The sequence below is a fragment of the Dromiciops gliroides genome, chromosome 1 (genome assembly GCF_019393635.1).
Source record: "Dromiciops gliroides isolate mDroGli1 chromosome 1, mDroGli1.pri, whole genome shotgun sequence".
In the NCBI taxonomy this organism is placed as follows: Eukaryota; Metazoa; Chordata; class Mammalia; order Microbiotheria; family Microbiotheriidae; genus Dromiciops; species Dromiciops gliroides.
Genome location: NC_057861.1, coordinates 545,273,431 through 545,285,433, shown reverse-complemented (window position 1 = coordinate 545,285,433; position 12,003 = coordinate 545,273,431). Strand labels below are relative to the sequence as shown.

At 41.7% G+C, this 12,003-nt stretch overlaps 1 protein-coding gene across 2 annotated transcripts in view; it reads left to right on the top strand.

The window, feature by feature from the left end:
- Nucleotides 1–40: 40 nt before the first annotated feature.
- The window catches only part of REXO5 (RNA exonuclease 5), a 36,698-nt gene continuing 24,735 nt past the window's right edge, over nt 41–12,003 (top strand). For both annotated transcript variants that reach the window (XM_043977439.1, XM_043977438.1), the window contains exons 1-5: nt 41–174; nt 5,036–5,185; nt 6,489–6,619; nt 7,480–7,606; nt 10,095–10,206. In XM_043977439.1, coding sequence (XP_043833374.1) covers nt 5,060–5,185; nt 6,489–6,619; nt 7,480–7,606; nt 10,095–10,206 — 496 coding nt within the window. In that variant the 5' untranslated portion in view covers nt 41–174; nt 5,036–5,059. The remainder of the gene's footprint in view (nt 175–5,035; nt 5,186–6,488; nt 6,620–7,479; nt 7,607–10,094; nt 10,207–12,003) is intronic.

Here is a 12,003-nt window from a genome sequence, read left to right as displayed (position 1 = left end):
GGCCCTGATGACGTCATTTCCGCCAGGCCTTTCTCCTCCCTCACCCCTTAGCAAGACGAATCGATGTTCTCTGCTCCTCCATTGGCCAGACCTTAGGAAATTCCTTTGAGGTTTTAGTCTGAGAGCTCGTAGCTGGCTGTTTCCTGGCTCGTGGACCGGTAGCCCACCCGGAAGGTGAGCGGGCGGGAACCTGGGCAAGGGGCGAGGAAGTGGGAGCGGGGACTGAGCAGCCTGGAGCCGGGAGGGGTACAGAGGGGACCCGACAGCACCCAAGGGAGGCCTCGTCGGGGAAGGGACCCTCCTGGAGGGTCAGGATGGGTGAAGAGGGAAAGGAGGAGTGGGGGCCCTGGGGCTCCGGGGCTCCGACCCCTCCTCCCTTCCGCGCATCTGCCTCCTGGCTCGTCCTCATCCATCCCCCTCCTCCAGACGGCCTTGTATTCCGCCACTTTGTTTCCATTTGTATTGATTCACTTTATGTTATATTTGTTTATAGTATATTTATGTTGTCAACTTTAGGGGAGTCAGGAAGCATTTATTAGTCGCTTACTGTGTGCCAGAGATCGTGCTAACTTCTGGGAATGCAAAAAGAGGCAAAAGACAGCTCTTGCCCCTAAGGAGCTCTCAGCCTAAATGGGGACTTGTTTGCCCTATTAGAATTAGAATAATGATAGCATGTATGTAGGTATGTATATATGATCATACTAAAATATATGTGCTATCATTATGTTTATGTTATATAACATTCACATATAAATATAGGTGTTGTCATTTTAATGAGAGAGATATATGTATATATACATACATAGATACACATTTATGCGTGTATAGTGCCTTAAGGTTTGCAGAGGGCTTTGTTATTTTACCCTCACAACCATCTTTGGAGGTGGGTGTGATTGTCATAGCCATTTTATAGATAAGAAAACTGAAGCAGAGAATGGCTAAATGACTTATCCAGGGTCATACAACTTAGTAAATATCCGAGGCTGGATTTGAACTCAGGTCTTCTGACTCATGTCCTGCCACTCCACTACAGAACCCAGTTAATAAGAACAATAATAAGAACAGCAGCAGCAACTAGTATTTATACTAGCCTCTGTTTCTTTACTATTTATTCATTATGCTAGCTATTTGTAATAATTGCTATGCTATTTCTTTATTTGATATTTATATATTTGGGGTGTCCCAAAAGTCTTAGTGCAGTTTAAAGTTACAGTTCAAAGTAGATGTGTGATCCTTAGCAATCACTTTAGCGCTTTCTGACTCAGTTCCTCATCTGAAAAATGGTGCTAACAATGCCATCTATCTGGGGGTGGGGGGGTTGTGAAGACAAAATGTCATCTTTATAAAGCACTTTGCAGCTGTACAAATGCTAGCTATTTAACAGGTGGATGAAGGAAGGTTGGTAGTAATATGTAGCTGTAAGGTTTACAGTACTTTATATATGTTAGTCTTACTTGATCCTCACATCCACCCAGTCAGGTAGGTAAGATTATCTACCTTTTACAGATAAAGAAAGTGAGAGAAAGAGAGAGCAGACCTGCTTCCAGTCACATAGCTAAGAAAGCTTCTGAGACAGGATTCCAACTGAGGTCATTCTGACTGGAGTCCAGGAATACACAGATACACCACTGACTATTTGGTCTTTTTAAGTTGTTAGAGCTTAAAACTGCACTAGGACTTTTGGGGACACCTACAGCTCTTTAAGGTTTGCAGTGGGCTTGACATCTGTCATCTTATTTGGTCCTCACAACAATCTTGTGCATTAGGTGCTGTTATCCCCCATTATGCATGTGAGGAAACAGGCCGAGAGTGTTGTTGTAATAGAGAGCATTTATATAGCACTTAAAAGCTTGAAAAGAGTTTTAGATAATGTACTGGCATTTGAGCCTCACAACTACCCTGTGAGTTTCCTGTTATTATTATCCCCATTTTACAGATCAGGAAACTGAGATAGAGAAGAGCTAAGTGCCCCTTCCCCCTGGGGTTCTACAGCTACTAAGGCAGGATTCTAACTCAGGTCTAACAATATCCACTAATGAGAATTCTCCCTACTTGTATCCCGGTAGCCTAGCACAGTGTTTTTTGTTTTGTTTTGAATACTAGGTCCGGGGAATACCCTCAAAAGAAATTAATTACATCAAACTTGGGGGGGGGCAGGGCAGGATGGGGCTACAACTTGTAAATATAAGGAAATGCAAGAATAATCAAGGAGGAAGAAAATACTAAGAGCTAAGGAGTTCCTCATGAGACTGAGGGCCAGCTCCCTACAAAGGCATCCAGCTAATAGGTAAGGGAGCTTTGGATTTTAAAAGGCAGCAAGCATTCTAAGCATAGGGAGCAGCCCAACAAGCATTTATTGATCGCTTCAATGTGATTAATAGGCACTGGGGATACAAATACAAAGAATGAAGCAGTCCCACCTCAAAATAAGCTTACATTCTAATGAGGGAAATAACACTAAGTACCTAAAACTTCTATACAGTAAGGTATATCTTAGAGGGGAAGGCTTTTAGGTTCAATGCTAAGTGATTTACCTGACTTGAAGTCACACAGCTAATAAATGGTGGACCTAAGGGTAGCATCCAGGCATCCTGATTCTTTCCACTGGCACCATTTTGTGACTCTGGCATAGTAGACACGTTACAAGGGAATAATAAAGACTGGAAATGAAATGGGCAAATGGCACATATGCCAGTATGTGAGATGAGCTTGGAAAGGTAGGCTAGAACCAGGCAGGGAATGGCTTTAAATGCCAGCTCCGGGGAGAATGCCTTTTATCCCATAAGCAAAGGGAACCCCAGAATCTTGTTGGACAACAAAGGAATATTGCCAGATCTTTGCTTTAGCTAGGTTATTTTGATGGTTGTAGCTTGGTAGAATAAGGGTTGCATAAGGGAGAGGGGGTGCAGGGAAACCAGTTAATAGGCTCTTAATGTTTTTTGAGTGATTGACCATACACCCTTCAGGACTCTTTTTACCTTCTTTTGCCCTTCCCCCAGTTAGACACAATCTATTTGACAGAGTTCTGAAATGCAGCCATTGGTGGCCCCTATTGTATAGCAAACACCTAGAGAACCTGAACGTTTTTTCCTTCAATTCATATTTCATTGGATCTGTAATTTTATTGATATGTATGCTCCAAATCACCAAAACAGATCAGAGTCCAGCTGTACATTAGTAAATGGTTTTGTGAGTTGCCATGACCGAATAAATCCTTCCTCATATGGGCATCAGCTGTTTTAGGCCATGCCAGACTGGAGTACATCTGATGGTTTAAACTTAAGGTTGGAACAAAACGAGATACATACTTTTAGACCTCATAACAGTTAACAAGTTTACTTAAAAGATATTCAGCTTGGGGGTAGCTGGTTGGCATAAGTGGATAAAGCACCAGCCCTGGATTCAAGAGGACCTGAGTTCAAATCCAGACTCAGACACTTGACACTTACTAGCTGTGTGACTCTGGGCAAGTCACTTAACCCTCATTGCCCCGCCCCCTCCCCCCCCCCCCAAAAAAAAAGATATTCAGCTTGATGATTCAGTTGGCTATAGTGCCTCTCTTGAGGGAGGTAAGACCCATCAGGAGATGTTGACTGAAAGGGCCACTGGGAGTCTATAGAGCCAGAGGAGTTCTTACTTCTCATGTCCTTGTTTAATGTATGTTTTAGGTGACTATGTAGCTGTGTCAATAGTTAGAACCTCAGTCCATGGAACATTTAAGTCTCAAGGATAATTTTATTAGGTTGTTTTTTGTTTTTTTTTTTAGGGACCAACCAGCCTAACTCATGTGGAATAGGTTTCTACCACATCAAAATTCTGGAGAGGAGTCTCCCAAAACTCATATAATTAGATCTCAAACACATAGCCCATATCAGGTTCTTACTCAAGAGTTTTTCTAGCTTGGTAGGACTTGTCCTCAAGGTGGCTTAAGTTTTCACTCACTCTGCTGTGCTCCTCTAAGTCTCTGCTCAAGCAGGTGTAAAGTATAGAACCACGGACTTTTAATTCAGAAACAAAGTACCCTTCACACCTGTGTGAAATATCACTAGTACTTTAGTGGTAGACTAGTTCTTCATTTCAGTGTACATTGGGTGTTTTTCTGGAGAGTGGTTTGCTATACTCTAAGCCTATAGTTTACAGTCTAATTCAGAGGATGAAACAGATAAATAGAATATGGAATAGAACGTAATACATTAAAAAGTAAGAACATGTGCTTTGGGAGCTGATGGGAAGAAGAATTCATTAGGGCCAAAGTGTATATGTAGAAAAGAATTGGGGAAGACTTCATAGAGGAAGTGGCACTTGAGCTGAAATGTGGGCAAGGATACCATACCATGGGAAGAGTGCTAGATTTGCAGTTAGAGATCTTGGGTCCAGATCCCAGCTCTGCTGGGGCCAAGTCATTTAATCTCTCTGATTCTCGATTTTCTCATCTGTAAAAATAAGAGAGTTGGATTAGATGACCTCTGCAGTCTCATCCATCTTGACATCTGTGAACCTAAGCAAATTGAAGGAAGAGGGTTGCTCTTACACTCTCATATCCCAACCCCACTGCAATCTTCTTAGCATTGTTTTTAGTTGAAAATTATGATGGGACATAAAGTTGGGAAAAAGAGATAGGCCGAGCCGGTTCTCTCCCAGTGTTAGGTGGGGAAATTTTTCATTCTCTGTCGGTGGTATAGAAGCCTGTGTAGAGCACAGAATCACGGAATTTTAGAGTTAAAAGAAGCCTCATCAACATCTGGTGCACCCCACTCTAACTGAACCCAGCAAGTGATGATCAGAGAAAGCTTTATGGTATATAGATCCCTACTTTAAGAATACAGAAGAAATGAAGAGATCAATATTTTCATGCATTGAGGGGCCTCTCACATAACCTCAAAATAAGACCAACCCATTTTACCCCCTCAGCCATTGCACCTGGGGTGGGTGTGGGGGGCCCTAGCAGTACTGCTGAAGGAACCTGGATTGGTTTATACTATGTGGGTCTTAAGTGTCACAAAGGGTTCATATGTGGGTTATGATCTATTTCCAGGGGAAAAAAGATCACCATTGAAGAATGGATGCGGTCCTGGTTGGGAAAAGCAAAAAGAGGAAGCAGCTACAAAATGAGCTTGTTAGAGGGTCTGGGGAAGGTACAGCCAGTGGGGATCCAGATGATGAAGAGAGTCAGCCTCAGTGGAAGGTAAGTGCTACTAGCCATGATCTTGAGGCCATCACATTTATGAGCTTGTTGCTGAAAGTTGAATGATTATATCATAAGTAGGTTCCACAGAATCCTATTGCACGACCTCACGGTAGTGTGGAAATGAACTTCGCAATGGCGACTTGATGGATAAATCCATTGAAGTAGACATGTTATATATAGTGTAGGAAGGGATGGCTCCATGTAGTAATAATGACAACATGGGAAATATTAAGTACCTACTATGTGTAGAAACAGTTCCCCCCACTGTGTGTACGTTATTCTTCTCTTCGCCACTTACTGTGTGTACGCTGTTCTCTTCTCAACCTGCTCCTGACTTCCAGAAATACTTTTACTAAATGAGCTGAAAAACATGCCTTGCAATGTCATGAGACAAGTGAAAGAAACATTTGGTTGGTGGGTATATTCTTGCATAGCTTGAGACTCTCTCTCTGGAGACATTGGTTTAATGTTCATGTCTACAATGTTACTATATAGTAAACAAGTTCTTTATGGGCATGAGTCATACAGAGGTTTAGAACTGGAAGGGACTGTAGAGGCCATCTTATCCAAACTCCTCATTATATATATGAGAAATTGAGTTTAAAAGACTTGCCCATTGTCGTGCATATACTAAATTGCAGAGCCAAGAATCAAACCCAAGTGCCCTGAATCCAAATCCAGCACTTTATCTGCCATGCCATTTATGTAGCTTTCAGTGTGGCACCATAGGAAGGAAGGAAAGGATTTATTAAGTGCCTGCTATGAGCCAGGCATTGTTCTAAGCATTTTGTAAATATCTCATTTCATCCTCACAATTATCCTGAGAGGTAGGTGCTATTATCATCCCCATTTTATGGTTGAGGAAACTGAAGCAGTCAGATGAAAGTGACTTGTTGAGCGTCACACAGGTAATAAGTGTCTGAAACTGGATTTGAACTCAGGTCTTTATTCCAAGCCTAACACTCTATTCTGCCACCTGGATGCCTCTTTTCAGCCAAACAAAGGTATTTGGACACCTATTGATAGGATCTAACATAGACTATTGTTTTGTTTTTGAAACATACTTTATGGGGCAGCTAGGTGGTGAAGTGGATAAAGCCCTGGATTTGGGAGGACCTGAGTTTAAATCCAGCCTCAGACACCTGATATTTACTAGCTCTGTGACCCTGGGCAAGACACTTAACCCTCATTGCCCTGCCAGGAAAAAAAGAAAAGAAAAAAGAAACATAGTTTACCTTGCTTTTCATTTGCAAACTTATCAGTGATTATGGGTGGCTATTTCCCACCTTTGTCCTTACAGAAAGCCCGCTTATCCACCAAATTGTTTGTTAAAAACTGTGAAATAAGCCATGACCAGCTACGTGAACTGCTGAAGTCTGTGGCGTTGGGGAAACAGCATGAATCTACTGAACAAGGGGTTCCTAACCTGGGGTGAGTGAATTTGAGTTTTATATGTGTATTATATATAACTGTATTGCAATATAATTGGTTTCCTTTATTATTCTATTTTTTTTTTATTTCGTGCATTTAAAAATGTTATTCTGAGAAGGGGTCCATAAGCTTCACTCAATTGCCAGAGGGATCCATGATAGAAAAAAAGATTAAGAACCCCTGAGCTAAGCCAAGGTATAAAATGAGTTTGTGGTCACTGTAGGCACCAACTCTAAGCTACTTTATATCAAGTGTTGAGAATTCTGCTATACTCAATGACCAAAGAAATGACTGGATGCCTTGTAACATATATTTTGCCTATGTTTATAAAGCTCTTGCTTGTGTGTGTGTATGTGTATGTATGTATACACACACACACACACACACACACACACACACACACACACACACACACCCCTTTCTATTGGTTTGTGCAAAATAACAGTGGAGCAGTTTTTTTGATTGACATGCAAAGGTGGTCCTTCAAAGCTCACCTAAGGGAGGACTACATCAGTAGAGGGGAAGTGAGAGGGCCAACTCCCTACAAAGAGGAAACCCCATTCTCCCAAAGACAGCCATTTAAAAAGGAAGGCTGGGTTCCCATTTAAAGTGCCAAGCCAGAGGAACATTGGATTTGATACATAGAATTTCGCTTTTTCCAGATTGCTTGGCTTGTGACCATTCTGCACAATGAGGGATGTTTATTTGGTAACAGCTGGCCTCATCACCCATGCAAGACACCCATGAATATGTTAGCTCTTGCTAATTGCTTTTCTGCACACCTCCTCCTCTTCACTGTGTACTTGAAGCTAACTTGAGGGTCTCACTGTTGCCTGTGTGTTACTTTGATTTCTCAACAGCTGGTGCCATCTTTCTCACCCAAAGCATCTGAACGGCGTGGTGGTTATTGTTCTTCAGGGAGTGAGTCAGCTGCACTTCTACAAGTTCTATTTGCAGTTCAAACACCTCCGAAAGGCATTCAGATATGTAAGTTGAGAAAGCCTTCCAAACCAGGCCTTCCTGCTTTGTCTCTGAAACATTGTATGTACCTTTCTTCCTAGAATCCATTCTGCTTTAGAGACTGTTCCTCTAGCCAGGCCTGGATAGCTCTGGTATGCGGTAGTGAGATGGAGGGCTGGACCGTACCTCTGACTTGTTTTCTCATTTAGCTTCCCCATTTTCTTTCTTGTAAATACTTACCACTAGCTCAGTTTACCTAGGGTGAGGATCAAATGAAATAATAGAATGTAAAGTGCAGTGCCCTGTAAAGATGTAAAGTAGCCTATGAGGCTGTGCTCTGGCCCAGCTTCTTCATCCTTTATTGGACTACCTGAAGACAAATGGAAGCTGAAGGATTCTTGATAAAGAGAAAGGAATTTGAGTCAGTAATATTTAAAAGGTGAGAAAGAAGAAAAAAAGGTGTGTGGAACAGGCAATCAAGAAACAGACATTTTATTTAACATAGTAATCTCCAGGAGGGCAATGCCTCATGCCTCCTTCTGTGCCTCATAGCACACAACCTTGTGCTTAGAATGGGCCAGGGCACTGGGGATTAACTTGTTGAGTGAGTGAATGAATGAATGAATGAATGAATGATAATGGATGAACTTGGAAACTACCAGAGAAAAGACAGCACCATTTGCCTAGCCACAGGCAAATGCATATATTGCCCTTTCCTCTCTATGTCAGACACCTGGCTGTGGAGAATCCTACTAGAGACCACTATTCCAGGGACTGCACGGGTCACTCTGTATGTGACATTTTAGGTGTTTAAACTCTGTAAAAGGGCTGTCTCCACATGTAGCATGCCTTGAAAACACTGCTTGAGCTTTTCCCATCATTATATAATAATTTTTTTTTTTTTTTGCGGGGCAGTGGGGGTTAAGTGACTTGCCCAAGGTCACACAGCTAGTAAGTGTCTGAGGCCGGATTTGAACTCAGGAATTCCTGAATCCAGGGCCGGTGCTTTATCCACTGTGCCACCTAGCCGCCCCCCCCATCATTATATATAAATTGATTTGGGGACCAAAAGACAAAACAAAACCCAGTCTCTGGTCTAAAAGAACTTACATTTTCAACACATACACAGCTAAGTGCATTAAAAAGAATATACGGGGGCAGCTAGATGGCGCAGTGGTTAAAGCACCGGCCCTGGAGTCAGGAGTACCTGAGTTCAAATCCGGTCTCAGACACTTAACATTTACTAGCTGTGTGACCCTGGGCAAGTCACTTAACCCCATTGCCCTGCAAAAAAAAAAAAGAATATACAAAATTGTTTGGGTTTTTAAAAATAAAGTCAATGTACTTTGGGACTACTATGTAGGAATACAGTGTGAAAGGGCTGAACGTAATTAAATGGTGATTGTTCACACTCCTAGTTCATACTAATCTGTGGCTTGCTATCCCAAACCAAAGCATTCCCTTGAGGAGAAGGAATTTTTGCACATCTTCATATGTGTACCCAGGATACACTTGAGATAAAGTAGTATGGAAAAGCCTGGTTAATCCATTAAAACACAGCTTAGGTGCTCCTCACTTCTCTTTTGTACTGTGTAATAACCTTCTTAGTGTTCTTCCTGCCTGTAGTCTTTTCCCTTGCCCATCCATCATGCAAGTGCATGGTGAAATAGTTTTCCTAATGCATGGGTATCTCGACATGTCCCTCATGACCCCGCTTAGAAACCTTGAGTGGCTCCCAGCTGCCTAAGGGGTAGAATGGAAAATGTAGAACTAGCTTTTTAAGACCCTCCATAATCTCTTTCAATCCTTTTTGATTTTCATGCTACCCCACCCTCTCATACATTCAGTATTCTGGTCACACTGTTTTTAGCTATTTCCCAGTCTCCCCTTCTTGTTTTCTGCCCCTCCATTGGCCTAGAATGCAGACATTTATTTCCCCCTTCATTTCAACTTGTTGACAACTTATGTTCTCTTTCTAGAACCAGTTTAAGTGCCACCTATTTCACAGTCTTCCCTGCTTTCCTCCAGAGGGAAGTGATCTTTTTCTCCTCCAATTTTCTTAGAAAAACACTTTTTCTAAATCTTTTCCTTTGACTAGTAGCATATCTATTTGGATATCTTCCTTTACCCCACTTTTGATTGTAAGTGTCCTTGAGGCCAAGGACTACATCTTATTTTGGCTTTGTCTCCCCAGTGCCTCACATGCTGCCTGGCACATGATTATATACTTAATAAATGTTTGTTCAATTGAAACTAAGAAAACTGGTTCATAGACACTTATCAAAATCCTCATAGGTTGCTAAGCATAGAACTCCTGGCTCAGTTAGCCTGAACTGCCCCCAAATAAGTCAGATCCAAGGAAGAAAGGAAGAATGCATGAATATTGAGAGCCTAGGAATTGAGATTTTTAAAAGCTCCCTAATTTTAACAAACACATTATTTGGGTAGTATTAATGCATTACCTTTTCAGGGATGTTTGTGAAAATCTGTTCTTGTTCATCCATCATTTGTACAGAGATTCCGTCTGCCAGCTCCATCAGCCAATTTTCTAGCAGATGTTATTGGGCAACAGCCTAATGGAAATAAAGAAGAAGAAAGAATCCTGCCTACGCCCAGTACCGTGAAAGGTAGAGAGAGAAATCTTGTCAATGGTTTGCTCATTCAAAATGATGTTATGGATATATTTGTGTGAAACATATTAGGAAGATAACAATTCCATGAACTAAAAACATCTCAAACAATTTTTAAATGGCATTTTACTTAATAATCACCTCCCACTGTCTCTGGGACTTGGTTCCCTCCATTATCCTTTCTCTGTTGTATAACCTCTCCATTGGCATCTTTCCTTCTGCCTACAGTCATTTGCAGGTGACTCTTGAAAGTGTTTTTTTCTCAATACAGTTGGCCTTTCTATCTACTGACTTTAGTAATCCAACTTTGGTTTATTTATTTATATGTTAAACTTTGAGACCTGTTCTTAGTTTGTTTTTCCCCCATTTAAAAAAGATTCTGAATATCAACTAAAGTGAACTCTTCCATATACACGGTACTATGGAGAGGATTGTACTTGAAACTGTGAATCTTTATTAAATATAGCTTGCTTTTTTCCTTAAGTATATAATAAATTCAGTGTCACTTTCAAAGTTTTCCTGCTTGTCTGTGATTCCTTTTATCCCCTTTTGTGTATTTAAAAAAAAATTTCAATGATCCACTTTTCTTTTTCTTTCCCTTTTTGGAGCCCTTTCCCTAGCTCCTTCTCTCTCCCTACTTTCTGCTTCCCCATCTCCATCCTCCTCCCCCACTCCCACACCCCCCTCCCCAAGAAAAATTGAGAAAAAAGTAACAAAATCTTTATAACAAATACAGTTAAGTAAAATAAATCCCCATATTGACTGTGTCTGAAAATGTATGTCTCATTCTACAATGTGGTTCCCTCTCGGTCAGGAGAAGGGTAGCATGCCTTAACATCAATTCTCTTATCAATTATATGATCACTCATTGCATTGATTGGCTTTCTTTCAAAGTTGTTTGTCCTTACAGTGTTGTTATCTCAAACTGTTCTCTTGGTTCTCTTTATTCTGGATCAGTTCATACAAGTCCTCATAAGTATCAATCTCAACTCTTCTCTTTCTTGCCTCCAGTATCTAATCTATTGCCAAGTCCTGTCAATTCTACCTCCCAATATTTCTCCTATGAACTCCCTTCTCTCTCCTGCGGCTGCCAGCACTCCGGTGCAGGCCCTCATCACCTGAGGTGCTGTGATGAGGACTAACACAGTAGTAGCCTCTTCATTGATTTCCCTGTCTTGAGCCTCCCCACTCTAGTCCACCCTCCACTCAGCTGCCAAAGTGATTTTTCTAAAATGTGACCCCCTTACTCAATAAACTTTAGTGGCTCTCTGATATGACAGGGATCAAATATAAAACACTCAACTTTTAAAGCCCTTCCTAACCTGGCCCCTCCTACTTTTTCAGTCTTCTTACCCCTTACTCACCTCCATAAACTCTACAGTGAAGACTCTCGTCACCTCATGTCGGTTGGTCTGCCTGTCTCGTCTTTCCATTCCAATCCATTCTTCATTCAGCCATTTGAAGTGATTTTCCTAAAGCCATGTCCAACCATGTCACTGCCCTACTCTAAACTCTTGCGGTTCCCTGTTCCCTCCAGCACCCACACCCTTCATAACCCAGCCCCCTCCTACATTTCCAGTCTTCCTGGCCTACTGTTCAGTCCAATGACAGTGGCCTCCTGGCTGTTCCCCAAACAAGACTCTTCATCTCTTGTCTCCAGGCATTTTCTCTATCTGCCCCCTATGGCTGGAATACTTTATCTCTTCTGTTCCCTCCAGGCTTCCCTGGCTTCCTTTTATTCCCAGGAAAAATCCCATCTTTTACAAGAAGCCTTTCCAAATCTTTCAATTCTAG